Source organism: Acomys minous, assembly GCF_964271855.1.
Source record: "Acomys minous genome assembly, chromosome: 18".
NCBI lineage: Eukaryota > Metazoa > Chordata > Mammalia > Rodentia > Muridae > Acomys > Acomys minous.
The window spans coordinates 1,860,001-1,877,970 of NC_140501.1; the positions used below are offsets into that span (position 1 = coordinate 1,860,001).

The 17,970-nt window shown below is 44.6% G+C and overlaps 1 protein-coding gene across 3 annotated transcripts in view; it reads right to left on the reverse strand.

The window, feature by feature from the left end:
- The window catches only part of PCCA (propionyl-CoA carboxylase subunit alpha), a 305,003-nt gene that overhangs the window by 243,397 nt on the left and 43,636 nt on the right, over nucleotides 1-17,970 (reverse strand). For 2 of the 3 annotated variants that reach the window (XM_084767906.1, XM_084767905.1), the window contains exons 5-6: nucleotides 16,895-17,008; nucleotides 14,918-14,971 (exon numbers count right to left, since the gene is read on the reverse strand). The exons of the other annotated variant lie outside the window; for it this stretch is intronic. In XM_084767906.1, coding sequence (XP_084624032.1) covers nucleotides 14,918-14,971; nucleotides 16,895-17,008 — 168 coding nt within the window. The remainder of the gene's footprint in view (nucleotides 1-14,917; nucleotides 14,972-16,894; nucleotides 17,009-17,970) is intronic. 3 annotated transcript variants of the gene reach the window in all.

Sequence of the window (17,970 nt, forward strand, 5' to 3'; positions counted from 1 at the left end):
TCCGAGCTTCTGCAAAGGCTGGCCAGGGATGCACGCTCTGGAACCGACACTGCAAAGCAGCAATGGCTCCATCACCTTTAGCCCTCCAGACCCAAAACCAGACTGTTGGGTACCCACAACACCTAACACTTCCCACCTGTCCAGCCGCTGGAGGCAGCGCTTACTGACAACTGACAAGCTGCTTAGCACTGCACAATTTGATAATTCATGTCTTACCAAATTTTTACTGACTTGGAAGAAAATAAAACACCAATTAAAAGCAGATGTCACTCTTAACTCTAACTGGTAGAAAAACTTACAGATTTTATTTAACCAGATATGGACACAGAATGTACAGTTTCGGCAGTTAAATAGTCAAAGTCTCTAAAATCTCACAACTGTGAGAGTGATTTTCCAGAATTAATTCCATATGGCTTTAATCTGGCAAGCATTCAAAGTGAATAGTTTCAAGTGGTTATCTCAGAGTCAAATTTACTATCATGCTTTTACAAAGGCTACATGATCAGACTTAAACTCTTAAGATCTGCATTTTTATCTTCTTACATATAGAAATTTTCCAAAACATTGTTCCACTTTCAAAACTATACCAAACAGAAATTAATATAAAGACTAACCGGCTTGCTTATCATGCCTTCAAAAATGGTCCGAGGGCGGAGTAACATAAAATCGTCACCAACAATCTGACTTGTTTTTCAATACGATGTGGTATAAATTCATTGACCTTATATTACAATCATGAGTTCTGAACAAATTTTCTGTTTATATTTATTTTCAGTGTGTGTGTGTGTGTGTGTGTGTGTGTGTGTGTGTGTGTGTGTGTGTGTGTGTACACGCGCGCGCGCGCGTCTGCTTGTCTGAATGGACAAATGTGTGCATACAGGTTGCTGTGGAAGCCAGAAGAAGGTGCCAGGACCCCTGGAGCTAGAATTGTAAGCAGTGTGAACTGTCCGGTGTGGGTGCTCGGGACAGAGCCCAGATCCTCTGCCAGAGCAAGAGCGGGTAGTACTCTTAATCACTGAGTTCTCTATACAGTCGTTGGACGTTTCGGCTAGCACTACAAATACAAGTACACAAATACGCAGGCCGGGTACATGCGCACTGTACATTAAAGCCCACTTTCTCGCAGTAAACCTAAGTTCTCAGGGCAAATGGGCCGGTGCATTCTCACACCACTCCACTCTGTCACAAAGCATCCTGTAATAAAACCCCGAGTCCTACAGATGCTTCCTTATAAAATGTCAAGTCGCTAACACACGGTCGCAGCTGACGTTGGTAAAGCTCGCACCCCTGTGTCTGACAACACAGGCCACAGCCTGGGAAGCCAGGTCCCTAAATAACCCCCACAGCGAGCCAGCGAGCCGAAGCACAGCCGTCCACAACCGCGAGACTCAAGGCCTAGCACGCCCTTCATCTGGAAACAGTCAACTGAGCTGAAGAGCCGGAGGAGAAGCAGCGAGGGAAGTCTCAGGCCCCACGTGTAATAAGCAGGATTCTTGCTTCCATGGAAAGCCTGGCGGTGTGAGGAAAAAGGGATTTGGGGAAGATGAAATGAGAGGCAGTCACCGGACGGAGCCTGGAGGAAAGAGCGAGCTGCAGCCGCTTTCTCTGCACCTTCATCCGGCTTCGCTAATCAGAGAGCAGCGCGGGCCGCAGCAGCTGCAGCAGCAGCAGCAGCAGCACAGGTTGCAAGGCCCGGCGGGGCACTCGGAACTGCTCGCTAGATGCTTGCAACCTTTTTACTTACCCTGTGTGCATGATTCAACGTCAATTAAAACTGGCTGCAAAACGGCAACAGTAGTAGTGGGAGCGAGTAAGAGATTTCCGCATCGCAGCGCTAAGGATGTGGTGCCCAGCACAGCTGCGCATGTGGTCAGCTTTGCTTACGATCTGTGAGACATGGAGCTGGAGAGATGGCCGGGGACCAGGGTTCAGTTCCCAGCACCCACATCAGGAAGCTACTGCTCTGGGGGATCCTACACCCTATGGCTTTTTTGGGCAGCTGCACACATAAACAAGCAGGCGCAGGTGCATGCACGCGCACACACGCATTGATGTGAATGTTAGCACTACCCCATAACAACGCAGGCAGACAGCCTCTATGGTTGTGTGGTGGGAAGAGACACCCAGCAGCAAGGGGCTCGCCTGTCGGCTTATTTGCCAACTCAGCCGCCTGTATACTCAGTCTGTGAACTTACTGATCTAAACTCCCCAAGCACAGCAAGATTCCGAGAGGCTTAGAAGTACGTTCTCCAAAAGACTGTAAGTATTATTAACTAATGATGTAAGGCACCAAAACAAGTAGACATTTGACCTAACTGGGCTCATTTACTGGAGCTCAGAACGTGCTATGACAACCTCGTTACCATAATCTAATCTGCAATTTACACTGAAAAAAATCAAAACTGCGATAAGCAGACATCTGGTATAAACTTTTCTTTCTGGGTGGAGCCCAGGACTGGAGCTAAATAAATGTCTCGCTATTACGCTCCAGCCACAGTCCCTAGTGTTGACGCTTTTAATAGATGGTTTTCATAATAAAGTTTTTAATGGAAGGTATACTTAGTGTGAGTGATTTTCAAGAATACAATGGACACAAATAGGGATTCATCGTACCAGTACATTTTTCTTTCTCTGATGATCTGAAAAGCGCAAGACTCTTAAAGCTTCCAAAAATATAATTATTATAAACATTATATAAAAAATATTAAAAACTTGGCTGTTTTCTCTTTCGGCATCAGGCTTGCCGATGAATAAGATATTGAGCTTGAATAAGATATTATTTTATATGGTCAGCCAGATGGCTCGGTGAGGAAAGGTGCTTGCCACAAAAGATGATTATCTCAGTTTGAGCCCCAGAATTCTTGAGTGGTAGGAGAAAACCAACTCCCACAAGCTGTCCACACACACACACACACACACACACACACACACACACACACACACACTAAAATAAACCCCAAAAACTGTTGTACTTCTATATAAAGATTCCATTATTCCATTGTCTATAAAACAAAGATAATGAATGATACTTAGGCTATCTCTATGGATTTTAAAAGCACACATGAAACCGTTTTGTATATACGCTGATAGTAATCCACCAAAGGGAGCCACTGGTGCACTAGGAACTCTAGCCCTCCCCCATCGGGGAGACCACCTGATCCTCTTACTCAGAAGCAGGTGAGGTTGCCAGGTTAGGCCGGTGGTAGAGCCCTTCCTCAGCGGCCACAAGCACTGCAGAGTCATGGGTGCGGAAGTACACCTATGTAACGCCCTGAGGCCATCACTTAGTCACTTCCTCGGGTGATAAAGATGCCCGCTTCCTCTAGCACATGCTTTTCTGTGGCACGGCTTGGTTTTTGGCTTCTCACAGACGTTTACTTCTCATTCTGGTCTGATGACACGCAGTATCTGCAGCTCCCCGTCCCCCGTTGCTCTCTCTGACTCCCACCGGACGATGGAACGGCCCTTGTGGGGCTGCTAACGACGCTGGCCAGGACGTCTAAGGAGACAGTTTCTCCAACACGTGCAGTCTTGGTTAAGGGATACGGGTACCGCATGCCAGGTCACACCAGCAGGTTCTCGCTCTTCGGTGCACTTGTCACCCTCTCTCTTCTGCTCCTCTCCCTGCTAATTCTAGCCTTCTAGAAGAACATGTAAGGATTCTGGGCAGGTCTGTGGGGTGTGGCTAAGGACACCATGAGGTGGGAAGAATCATTGTGGACAAAGAAGGGCAAGCAGGAGTGCTGCGGCCCGCTGAGGGTTTGTCCTGTGCGACACACTCCACACACTCTTCGGAAGTCTCTGGCTGGTGGCTACAGAGCAGTGATTGACACAGCAGCTGCGTGACCTTGAGCAACCTTGCCGCTTCACCTGTAAAGAGGAAACGTTACACCCACCCCTTGGGCTTTTACGCAGAGTGCTGAGTGCCTGGGCAGGTGCCTGGCTCAACAGTTACAAGGAAAGGACTCATCCAGTGGGGCGTGAATGCATACTCCTGTTTCAGATAGCCTCGTTACTGCCTTTTTGTCTTTCTCTACAACTCACTATTTTATCTACTACTGCCTTTAAATGTCATTATAAACAGGGAGGATAGCAGGAATGATGATATCTTTTTTTTTAAAGGAATATCTATATACTAACAAATGTTGGTTCCTTGGGGCCTATGGGATAGCTCAGTAAAGGGACTGGCCACCAAGCATGGCAATCTGTGTTCAACCCTTGAGACCCTCACAGTAGAAAGAGAGAACACTTGTTCTCTCACAGGCTGTCCTATGACCACATGTGCACTCCCGCAATACAATAAATAAATGTAATAAGAAACAGGGGCCAAATTAAAACTCAAAGGTATAAAGGCTCATAAGGCAAGAATGGTGGAATACTCGCTTACATTAAAAGTCATATGTAAAAAAAAATCCATGATTGTTTTCAGGCAAAAATGATTTAATAGAAATATAGGTCACAAGCATCATTAAACTCTAATTAGTTTGAGGTGAATAGCAGAGAGTTAACTCTCCAAAAGTCTCTATCGTTTTGAGGGACAGATAGAAGCAGTTTTACCACAGGAGTTCTGCGTGCCCTGTGAGACGAAGTGGAGGGACAGGAATTGAGAGAACAGTCCTGATACAGTGGATGTGGCTTGTTCCCTCGGCTCAGGGGCTGCCCTCTCGGGGAAGAATGTTTTTGGCATCTGGCCTACCAAGGCCACCAGTCACCTTGGTGCAGCATTTATCAGACTGTTGGAGTCAGAATCGCTTTGTTGTTTTAACACTTGACAATGTTGGGTAAGTTCTGATTCCTACAAGTGGCATCAATATTTACCTAATTAAAAATATTTAAGTTGTATTTACTTGAAAAGAATAGCTAACTTAATGCTAACAGTTAAAAATAACATTTTATGACACGCTTGTTGGAAAAAGTGGAAATGTTTTGCATTTTTGAAAATCTCTTTAACATCTGACTTAGTAGAAGACACTTGAATTCTCTTATCTGGATTCTGTGTTGGATCTGTTGGAATAAGAGATCATGTGGATGCTAAAAAAACAAAAAACAAAAAACCAAAAACAACAACAACAAAAAACTCTGCTGCCCAATCCTGAAGAGGAAGAGGGGGAAACTTGAGCCACAAAGTTTTCACTGCAGGATCTAACAGGACCCTCAAAGCTCTCAAGACACCCAAGTCACACTAGGGCCAACATAATTGACTTTGGTTTTCTCCACAGCACTCGCTGTGGTATCTAGTCTAGCCTTCTTAACCTCCCATACTGCAAAAGAACTCCACAAAAGCTCAGGTCCCATCTGCTACCACTGCTAAGGACAGTGCCGGGGTAGACACTAACTAGTGTCACCTCCCAGGATGGGCACATCCCTGGATGTGTGTGGCTAGTCTGGTTCTCACCTGTCTTGTCTAAAATTCTCCCACAGCACGAACCAAGTATGCAGCGTTCCGCTGAGAAGGAAGTGTCCACAACAGCTCAGGCCTTGTCCCTGGCCCTCCTGACACAAAACTTCCTATAACACTTCAGCCCAGGAAAGCAAAATGAAATCCTGGATATACAACCCAGAAATGATTCTAGGAGGTTCTCTCACTGGACTGGATCTCACTGGCTGGGCTCATTCAAAAGCACCTGGTAGATCTGGGAAGCCTCACGGGGCTGACAGACCTGAGACACCACAGCATCGTGGGTCCCTCCCAGGACTATCAACAGTGCAATTTTCTCTCTCTACCTATTTCCACCAGGATGATGCTGAGGTAAACAAAATAATGGCCTCTTTGTAATTGTGTTACCTGCTGAAGCACTCCACACAGATTCTTACGCTTTGCCAGGGAACGTGAAGCCCTTCACCTGTTTGGTTCCAGGCAAATACACACACACACATACACACACACACTCACACACAGACACACAGTCACACACACACTCATGCAAACACACAGACACACACTCACACACACTCATACACACTCTCACACACACTCACACACAGACGCACACTCGCACACTCAGATGTACTCTCAGTGGAAGCTGCTAATTCTATTACATCAGTTTTCCTCAACTGCCTCAAGAGTAAATGGTGAGGCTAAAGAATTAATAAGCATATAATAATAGGAAAAAACTAAGACTACATTTCTCAAATTTGTATTCTATTATAAATAAAACACAAATGAATCAAAAGTCAGTATTTTTATACATGGCAACTAACTGGCCCTGGAGATAGTGGTCACCTTGCCTGTTCTAATCCAGGCACACATCGCAGCAGCACAGCATGGCGAAGGCTCTCAGCAGAAGCAGTGGACCAGCATGTGTGCAGAGCATCAGGTTTTTATGGAATACTGGGAGTCAGGGCCTATGCCCTAGGCTAAGCTCTCAGCTTTTGTTGTTGCTTGCTTAGGCCTTTTTTCTTCTTTTTTATATTTTTTTAATTTATTCTTCTTATATATGACATCCCAGCCACAGTTCCCACTCTTCCCAGTCCCCTCCCCTCCCCTCTCCTCCAGGGCCACTCCTCCTCCATTTCCCTTCAGCGAAGAGCAGGCCTCCATGGACATCAGCTGAGCACAGCACAGCAAGTTACAATAGGACCAGGCACAAGCCCTCACACCAAGACTGGACGAGACAACCCAGCAGGAGGAAAAGGGCCCCAAGAGCAGGTGAAAGAGTCGGAGGCACCCCACTCCCACGGCTTGCTGAGGCTTTTAAGGCACTGTCTCACTACACATGTACACAGCCCAGGCTGCCGTGAACTCTCAGCAGCCTTCCGAGTGCTAGGATTCCAAGCATGCACTACTGTGTCCAGCTGTGTGACGGTTTTTTAACAGCTGGGTACCGGGTATGGTGTTTGACTTTAAGAGCTGACGTCATCCAGGACAATGTCCCTCTGTGCATCCCCTCCCGCTCTAGTGGTGATAATGTTAAGTCAATAATGACACACCTTGAGCTGAAGGAGCTAGGCCTTTTAGACAGCATATCCTGTTTGAGTCAGTTTGGCTCCTGTTCACCAGCAATTAAAAAAAAAACATAATAAAACACTGTACTGTTTCTCTGCTCCTGAGCATATTAACTGTAAGGGAAGAAGCTAAGTGAAACTCACATCTTAACAACAGGGGAACACATCAAGGGCATTGACTAAAATGACCTTGCGCTGGATATGGAAGAAAGCACTAACATCTCCAAGCTTTCTTACTGTTATCCCAGAAGGCGTTACCACTGAACCCCACATCCTGTGCCACTCTGGCAGCCCAGAGTTCCTTTTATAAATTTCCTTAAATGAAAACCTTCAGACACAACCGACACTGGACCTTACGCTACAATGGATCCCTCGGTACCAGCCACACAGCCTCAGCAATTATTTTTAAACTAGTTTAAGTTTGTATCTCAGCAGTACTGACACCAGCTGAGCCTCCTGAACATTACGGCACCGTAAGTTAGACCACGCGCTGAGGCCGCGTACGCTTCACCAACGCAATGCGCTCTCGTTCCACGGCTACCACACAAGCATGACCGGTTCCGCTTTCACACTTTACATATTTTCCGCAATGAACAGCAGCATTCTTATCAGTGACAACATACGTAAGAGCCGCCACGGATTATTCAAAACAGTTCCTTATAAATAAAGCTCCACGGTTGAGAAACGCAGCACATGCCTTTCTGCCTGTAACATGTTCTTACTTCCCTTAGCATCCAGTGTGTGAGGAGCTGAAAAGAGAGGCTAAGAACTGGTGCACGTGCAGACATGTCACAGCGCGGGGACGCCAAGCAGACACAGAGTGCACGCCCCACTTGCCCAGCACAGCAGCCTGCCAAACGCCGGTGCCAGCTGGTGTTTCAGGCCCCAGCAGTAACCTCAGGTAAGGCCCAGTCAGCCACAGAGGCCCGGCGTCCAACAGGCACTTAAAGGCTTCATTTTAGAACAAACGTGGGGCTGGCCAGTAAGAATTAACGTTACTTCATTTAGTCCAGTGAAATTTTTAACTTACTACTTTCCTTGGAAATCGTTCCTACTGAATCCTAAACTTAGGGGATAAGTACAAATACATTAATAAAAATCAGTTTTAACAGAAAAAAGTTACTCTAAAATAGTATTAAAATTAAACATAAAACATAGCATAAAAACACAACATAATTCTCAAAATGACCTTTCTACATTTCAAACTTTAACTCAACAACTTCCCTCATCAGAGAGCCCAGCAGAAAGGGTTAAAAGGCACTTCCGCCTCTAACAACCAAAGTTCGCATATAATGTCTGTGGCAATCAAATCACAAATGCTAACGAGAGAAAAGAGGTACAAACATGCTCAAATAAGACTGGGGGGGTTATTATATTTGACTCTTCTAGCCAAAGACAAAGTTTTACACAAATTAAAGAAAGTTTAAATGAATTGCTTTTAAAGTTGAAACATGTCCCATTTTCTACATAGTCCATAGTGTTTGCTTCATAAAATTTAACATTAGAATTAGAAACCGAATCATTATACTTTAAGATTTAAAATAAATATTAACATACAGTACCCACCTCTTACTTTACTCAAAGTAAAATAACACAGTAACAAAATGCCTAAGCTTACCATGACTTACAAAATGAGAGAATTTTTACCACACACGGTGAGAAGCAGTCTTTTCAGAGATGATTCCCTAATGCCGTGACTACGACAGCCCCTAGCCAACATTCAGCCAGTGCCTGGTCAGGACTGTGAACTTGGGCTTCTGATCTCTAGCAACCTACAGAGCACAGGGAGAACCATTGTAGGCCCACAGTGTCCCACGCTGCTGAACTGCCACAGGGAGAAACACTGTGGTCCACAGTGTCCCATGCTGCTGAACCGCCATGTTTGGGAGGCCACATAGAGAAACCCTGTGGTCCACAGTGTCCCACGCTGCTGAAGTGCCACGTTTGAGAGGCCACAGGGATTCAGTTCACTTTCCCTTATGGCAGCAGTTCCCAACCTATAGGTCAAGACCCCTTGGGGGGGGGTCACATAGCAGATATTTATATATGATTCATAACAGTAGCAAAATTATAGTGTCCCCACAATGTGAGGAGCTGTATTAAAGGGTCACAGTATTAGGAAGGTTGAGGACATCTGCCTTACGGTGTTGTCAACTCACGGTGGGTCTATGGACACAACTCTACCATGAGGCAATGAACCTCTGTTAGCACTGAAGAAACAAAGAGGAAACTCACTACATTAGCACTGATAAATACGAGACAGAAGAAGAGCCTCCATGCAAAGGATACCATACCACTTACTCCACAATAATACAGACCCAACTAAATCACTGATCATCAGACAAATTCAAACCAAAGTCATAACAAAAGAGCACTCCACGGCAAGGCAGAGTATAGCAAGAACATGGAGCGACCATTGGGATCGGGGCCCAGGGGAATCCGCTCAAACTATTGCACTAACCAAGGACAATACAAGTAGCAAACCCCTACTCTGATCTACCCAGTGGACAGCACATTCTCCACAGTTATGTGGAGAGCGGGGACTGACTCAGACATGAACTCTGGTGCCCCATATTTGACCACCTTCCCCTTGGTGGGGAGGCCTGGTGGCACTCAGAGAAAGAATAAGCAGGCTACCAAGATGAGACTTGATAGGCTGTGACCATATAGTGAGGGAGGAGGTCCCCCTCGGTCATAGACCTAGCGGAGGGGAATAGGGTGAAAGCGGGAGAGATGGGTGGATACAAGTGACAGGATAACAATCGAGATGTAATCTGAATGAATTAATAAAGAAAATTAAAAAATTTTAAAAACCAAAATAAGTTTGCTGAGCTAAAAAAGAGAGAGAGAGAGAGAAGACATCCAGTTTGATTACATCTGTCTAAAATTCTACCAAAGCAAAACAACCTACAATAGCACAAAGCGGATCCCAGTCACCCAGAGGGAAAGGCGAAGGCGTAGGAAGGAAGGGGAGGGAGAGATGTTGGCAGCCACAAGACATACCCTTCCTCCCAACTGTGGTGATGAAGTTACTATGGGTGCACTGTATTGAATATTAGTATATTTTAATAAAACTTTTTTACTAAAAATGTAAATAAGCAACTGTAAACAAGTATTGAACTGTGTGTTTGTTTTTTTTTTAATAGCTACTAAACTGAACAGGTTTGGAACTGACAGTTATATACATTTTAAAGTACAAAATTTAAAATGGTGGGTTGATGGATGAACATAGAAAAAGACAAAGACATTAAAAAGCAAACATAGGAAAAATTCATCGTGTAATACATATAATTATTTTTTCTGCACCACTTACATTTTCACTTAGAAAACAATTGGGCCAATGGCCCCAATGCTTACACAAGTCAAGAGCTTACACAAAGCAGAGCTTAGTCAACAGCAATGCAAGAAGCTGATGGTTGGGCAGGTCAGCACAGCATGAGGAAGCCTCAGTGTGTGTTTAGGAAGATGCTTCTGTCACTGTGACAGGCACAACAGCAGCTCAGGGAGATGAGGGGGTGTGGCTTTCTCTTGCAGGTAACAGTGCATCTTAGAGGGCAGTCAACACAGGGCAGGAACTGAAGCAAGGAGTGGTGCTTACCTCAACAATATGGCTGCCTGGAAAGGTGTGCAATGGCACATGGGAGTCAGATGCAGGTAAGTCTCTTTGAGTTCAAAGTCAGCCTGGTACACACACACACACACACACACATAATAAACATATACATACATACATACATACACACACACAGGTATATACTCAATGATGCTTAAAAAAAAGTATGTTTGAGGGTTTGGGCCCATACTTAAGATTAACCCTATGGCCCCGTCGTGTGTTCTACCACTGTTGTGCTGCATCCCCAGGCAGGTATGGAAATGCACACTTGTGAGTATCGGGGAATTGGCTTACTGTATGCTCCAGGACAGTTTTATTGTGTATTTCCTGTGGGTGTGTACATATGTGCAGGCACGCGTGCTATCACGTGCTTATGGAAGCCAGAGGACAAATGAAGGAGTTGGTTCTCTCTTTCCACCATGTGGGCCTCAGGGACCAAACTCAGATCATTACACTTGGTGGCCATTATGCCCGTCGTTCGTCCTACGGAGGGTCCTGCTATGCAGCTCTGGCCTGGAACTCTCCACGTCCACCAGGCTGGCCTCTGTCACCCACGTGCTGCAACTAATGGCATAGACCACTGTGCCGAGCCACTGTCTGCTATCTAATACAAATATATATCATGTATTCAGAAAATATTAAATAATTTCAGTTATATACATTACATGAAATATATTAAATGTGAAACCACAAATGTTTACTCTGTTAAAAAATGTCATTGGTCTTTGCCAATAAATAAACCAGAAATCAAGGAAAATCTCCGTATTTGATTAAATTCTAAACATAAGGTATCTTCACAGTATCAAATTAAAACTACAGATTTTAGGGTCTGAGGGTATAGATCATCAACAGAATATTTGCCTAGTATAAACAAGGTCCTAGATTCTATCCCCAACACACACACACATGCTTATACATGCTACACACACACACACACATGCTCACACACATGCACACACACTCACACATGCTCACCCACACACACACACACACTCATACACACGCACACACGCTCACACATGCACACACACACACACACACACACACGCTCACACACATACTCACACACGCCCATACATGCTCATACACACACGCTCACACACGCTCACACAGAAAGAGATTTAACATCTGCTAGACTTTCTCACCAAAATTGCCACCAATGTATCATTCCACCACAGTGGCACTGGAAGTCGGCCAATTTCTAAGAATATACAGTACCCAGGTGGGAAACCATCATCGCACAAGCAGTGTTCTGACGACACACCCGACACACCATAGCCTGCAGCCAACGCCCTGTGCAATTTCTAAGCACTCACCAACAGGACCAGACACTCTCAAAAGATCATCTAAAATGTTCCACTCTGGGGGCACGTATTTGATATTTGGGAAATTATAGGCCAAATAAAGTTCTTACCCTGCTGCACACAAGACAGGAAGAGGGAGTCTTAATTGTGAGCTACAAGCTTTCAAAGCAAAGAAAAGCATCAACAGTCTTTTGGATCCGAACCAGTCTTTTTGTGATGAGAAGAAAGTGCTTTTGTAAGCCAAATGCCTTTTAATTCTCAATCTGAAGTCTTCGATATTTTTTTTCTTTTATTCTTCAAGACAGGGTTCCTCTGTGTAGCCCTGGCTGTCCTGGAATCACTTTATAGACCAGGCTAGCCTCAAACTCACAGCGATCCACCTGCCTCTGCCTCCCGAGTGCTGGGATTACAGGTGTGCGCCACGGCACCTGGCTTTTCTTCAATAATTTTTTAATGTTCACTGAAATTACCATGTTAGAATCACTAGGGAAGACAGAAGAAGCTGAGACAGACAAAAAGCAAGGCCCTGCAGGCCAACAATGAGAGGCTAAAACAGAAACAATTTTAACGTAACATGGAGAACAGTATACCCAATAAGAAATTTTTTAAATTTTTAATTTACTTTTAGTATTCTAGAAAGCTGATAGAAAACAGCATCCACAGCTGGGCGTGGTGGCGCACGCCTTTAACCCCAGCACTCGGGAGGCAGAGGTGGGCGGATCGCTGTGAGTTCGAGGCCAGCCTGGTCTACAAAGTGAGTCCAGGACAGCCAAGGCTACACAGAGAAACCCTGTCTCGAAAAACCAAAAAAAAAAAAAAAAAAAAAGAAAGAAAGAAAGAAAAAGAAAACAGCATCCACGTCACTAGAAAGATACAGAAAATGCAGTGTGCAGGACGTAACTGTGTGGAAAGCATGTGACGGAAGAGAGGCAGCAACAGCGCTGTTGGTAAAGGGAAATGGGGGGGGGGGGCGGGCGCAGGTAAGATTAACAAAAAACTCAGGGAGACAGGAAAAGGCCGTGGGTCTTTCTACACTCTCTCCTCTAACGTGAGTATCCAAGCGTAAATTACCACTTTGTCTTCACTAGAGTAAATTTGATGTCTCACAACAATTTCTTTTCTGAATTAAAATCACCTAGGTATTCTTCGCAGCATGGGTGTGAAGCCTTGAAGAGCAGGGCTCACATCTGACTCATTTTCATAACCTCAGATGCCTTGGACGGAAATGCCGAAGAAGTGTCTTTAATGACTAAACACTTGAATGACCACGCTGACACTCAAGCAGTCACCTTTATCTGGAGCTACCAACTTCTAAAAAGGCTATCCGGCATATACTTTAGGGCTTCGCAGGCCACTTACCTCTGTTATTCCAGGACAAAAGCAGCCATAGACAAATACATAAATGAATGGGCATGAGTGGGTTTCAATAAAACTTTATTTATAAAGAGATGTAAATTTTAAAAAAGACTACAAGAGAACATAAGAGCAACAAGCGCTCTAACCACTGAACCACCTCTCCAACCCTCAATTATTGCAAAACTTTCATGAACATTCCAGAAGGATACAAAGAAAAGAGGTATACACAAGAAAAACTAGGAGACACAGCACTATACCTTGTATAATCTAACCCTTTACACACATCCATCTAACTCTTCTCGGTGGGCACCACCCTGAATATTTGTTTTGCTGTTGGTGGTGGTGTTTTGTTTTTTAATATTCTTTTTAAATTTTATGTGCCTTGAAATTTTGCCTGAAAGTATGTCTGTGTGATAATGTCAGTTCTGAGTGGCCAAGTGGGTGCTGGGAATTGAACCCGGGTCCTCTGGAAGAGCAGTCGGTGCTCTTAACTGCTGAGCCACCTCTCCAGCCCCTGGGCTTTGCTTATAATCTATAAAGTAAATGAGTTACAATAAACAATTCTAGACTCTAATTCTGAGCTCTAAAGAACTGTTAAAACTTAAACGTAGAGTTTTGGATTTCATCTAGAAAATAATAAATGCACTTACAATGATGCTCCATAGCACAAAGTACAGATCACAAAGTGGGAGGGAAAGGTCTAACATGTTACAATAAGAAAATTGTTGAGGTTTGGTGTGGAGACGCAGGCCTTTAATCCCAGCACTTGGGAGGCAGAGGCAGGCGGATCTCTGTGAGTTTGAGGCCAGCCTGGTCTACAGAGTGAGTTCAAGGACACCCAGGGCTACACAGAGAAACCCTGTCTTGAAACACAAAACAAAAAAATAATTATAATAGTTTAATATCTGACATAATGCAATAGCCAGAAACGTTCTAACATTAATCAAAATCATATTTTAGTTCCTAAAACCTTAGGTTTCAGTGGCACCTTAAGAATAATTATAAATATATCTAAAAAATCATTTGATGCAAATATAGGTCAACGTAGGTCAATGGTGCTACGAGGACAAAATTCAGACCATTTAAAAGCACTTTCCACATAATAAAGCCAATAGGATCTGATCATAAGTGCCACAGTTTGGAATAAAAATGGAAGGGAAATTAAATCTTCTGGCCTCGTTTCCTGTGTTCTTGGTATAACAATAAATAACTGCAGTAAGTCAGTGAGCGGCCTGGCCTTCTTACATAAACATTTATTTATGTCTTTAAGTATGTGCGTGTCTGCGTGAGGTATGTGCACAGGATGCAGATGCCCACAGGAGCCAGAAGGGGGCACCGTGTCCTGTAGAGCTGGCAGGGCTGCTAGACGCCACATTGGGTCTCCTCCAACAACAGTGTAGCGCACACTCGTACCCACCAAGCCTCTCCAGCCACAAATTTACGTTTTAAAGTTTGAATTTTTTAACTTTAAAATTCAAAGATCAACGAATTGATCAGAATGGTGACTTTAATTCTTCTCCATTCCTACAATTGTTTATCAAGACCTGGATTACAGGGTGAAAACATTCACTTTTAACAACCATCAAGAAGTCAGTAAATCAATTAAGATTCTGTAATTCTGGAGTCCAACATGGGCGACACATGCCTGGACACTGCTTTTCGCAATGAGACAATCATTTCCGGCTTGTGACAGACTTACCAAACACCTTGCAAATTCTTTGTTTTCTGACAGGAATCCATAACCTGGGTGTACCTTAGGATCGAAAACAGAAGGTTCTTTTAACTTTGTTATACTATAAATCTGTCTAAGCCACAAGCTCTTCACTGCTCACGTGTGTTGAAAGTGACATCTTTACTGACCAGCTCTATTGCACTTTTCTGAGTAGAGAATCAAAGCCCTCCTTTGCCTATCAGCGGGCCACCAGCACCTACACACCTGCCCCGCTGCCCTGGGCCACCACAGCACCTACGCACCTGCCCCGCTGCCCTGGGCCACCACAGCACCTACGCACCTGCCCCGCTGCCCTGGGCCACCACAGCACCTACGCACCTGCCCCGCTGCCCTGGGCCACCACAGCACCTACGCACCTGCCCCGCTGCCCTGGGCCACTCTATCCAATAGAAACTCACCTGACTTACTCTGAGTCTGGGCAACAAATATAAAAGACTTCACAAGGGCTAGTGGGCCAAAGAGTGACAATCTACCAATCTTTGGAAAACAGAGAAAACTCAAGAACAGCTGCTCTCTAAGGCCAGGCTTGCCTGGTGTACTGACACACACCCTTAATCCTAGCCCAAACAGGCCAGCCGACTGTGAGTCTGAGGCCAGCCTGGTCTACATAGTGATTTCCAGGTCAACCAGGGCTATGTGGAAAGACTCTGCCTAAGTAAGCAAATAAAGCCAAGCTCTAAGTCACACATCTTATTCCCAGTGGCACAAGGTGCTCCACTGATCCCAGAGCCGTTGTCAAGCTGCGCCCACAGGGAGGTCTGGTCTGACTTGCTCTTTGTGCCATCTGTTTGTGTTGGTCTGGTAGTACCCTTTCTCGCCACACTCCACGTTTGGCCATCCACAGTTCCTGTGCCATCATCCCCATAAGCCACAGGGTGCAGTCTAACCCGTGTCCCGATCAAGCCATTTTTCACCGTGTCACATGGCCAGCCACCAGCCACGCTAGCATCAGCCAGTGTTGCAGCAATCTGCACTAAATGATTCTGCTGAAAGTCTGGCTTCCTGAGGGAGCCAGGGTTGGAACCTGAAACTGCTATAAACCTGATGATTGAACCCAAACCGAGTGTCATGGACATGGTACAAGAATAATTTAAACACTGCACAGCAGCGGAAGACCTTCACCACAGCATTTCATTGAACAGAAGATCTCACCGGAGACTTCTGACAAGCGAGGGTTAAAACCACTTTCACTTCTGTTAAGTGTTAATGCACTATAAGCACCCACTATATGGAGTCATAGAATAGGGGTTTTATTTAAAACATTTCTTTCTAAAGGCTCTAGGCTGGCGCCAGAAGCTGCCTGCTTTCACCTGACCGTGGAGATAATTCTGCTTTTAACAATAAATGTAAAGTTACTTCTCTGGTTAAAAGCAAAGATCAAAACCTACTATACCTGATGTCAGAAATCAGGTTTTTTTCCCCTTGGATTCTGCTCCATTCAACCCAAGTTAGGGGTGGAGAAAGGATTTACCAGTGTTGAGTTATTAGCATTTTGTTGACACACTGAGACAACTAGCAGATACGCTGTTTTCATTTCTAGCAGTGCAACCGCGTGTGCACAATTTTTAATGACTACTCTGGAACTGAGACTTACAGTACAGAAGTTGGAGGTTTCCTTTTTGTTTGTTTGTAAAGCTCTTATTACACTGAAAGGGTTAATAACTCAAAACTAATTGGGATTTCTTTCTTCCTGGCAAATGTGGAAGTGAGCTGAAGCTGCGCCCTCGTGTGCGAGCTGAACCCAGCAGCCACCTGCAGCATCAGCCACCAACACTGCCAGATGCTACAAAGCCTTTCATTTCCAGTAGCGAATCCGGCCACATTTTGTGTGACATGAACTAACTGCAACAGCGTTTTCAATCACTCTTTCTTATTTTTTCTAATACAGACTCCAGCTTTCTGCATATGAAACAGCTGCAGGAGAGAGGATTCACCCAGACTCACAGCTTGGGCCCTGGTTTTCTTAACGGCCTCCATGATGGCATCCATGTTGAGGTAGCTTTTACTGGTGGGAGCAGGGCCAACACAGACAGCCTCATCCGCCATTTTCACATGAACCTAAGGAGACAAATCCCTGCATTAACAGATGCTCTGTGAAAAGAATTACAATCACCCATAAGCGGAGACAAAACTGTAAATCTGGTTCTTTCAGAGCTATCCAGAGAATCGAATTACTCTTCAAATATGCACTAAAAAGCAACATGCAACAACAACAACAACAAAAAAACCAGGGCCTGTGTTACCCATGACTTCATTTATTATGCACGCCTAACCAGGCGATTTCCACAACACACCTGTATCCCCTCTTCGGTTCATCCGTGCATAAATCTGATACCAAAATCTACCTCACTACATGGGACCAGGGTAGCCCAGTGTTTTAGTAACAGGCACACCCGTGGCCAGTTCTGAGCAGGCTCCCCAGGAAGTGGGGATAATTAGAGGAACTGAACAGAGGGATGCAACGTGTGGCCTTCCCTGCGCAGCATCAGGTCAGCGCCAGCCTCAAATTAAAGCCCAGAACTAAAGAGCTCAGTATCATAACACAGGAACCAGAAAATTCTGAGACACATTTAAATACTCACATTAGAGCCTTGTCCATTTTACATTTAATCTTTAAAAAAAAAAAAAAAGAAAGGTACGAGCAACATGTGCTTGACCTATCCAAACTCAAATTCAAGCATGTGCTGTCTGTTTTTAAGAGAATTCACACAACAGTGTTTTAACCTCAAAAAAACAAAAAAGAAAAGAAAAGAAATACAGGAATTGCAAAGCAAAACAAAGGGATGAGAAAGAGCCCATAAGGACAGTGACCGTGGTGGACCTGCACTAGTTTACACAGCTCTAATAAAACACGGGTCGTCAGCAAAAGTCATGGCATCTCAAAGTACCTCTACAGCCTCACCGACAGCCCCGTGTGCGCTATGCAGGAAAAGACCTTCTTAATTTTTTTACTCAAGTTATGTACACATATATATGCTTGATCGAAGACAAGTTTTAAAGCTTACATAGTAAGGGAGCAA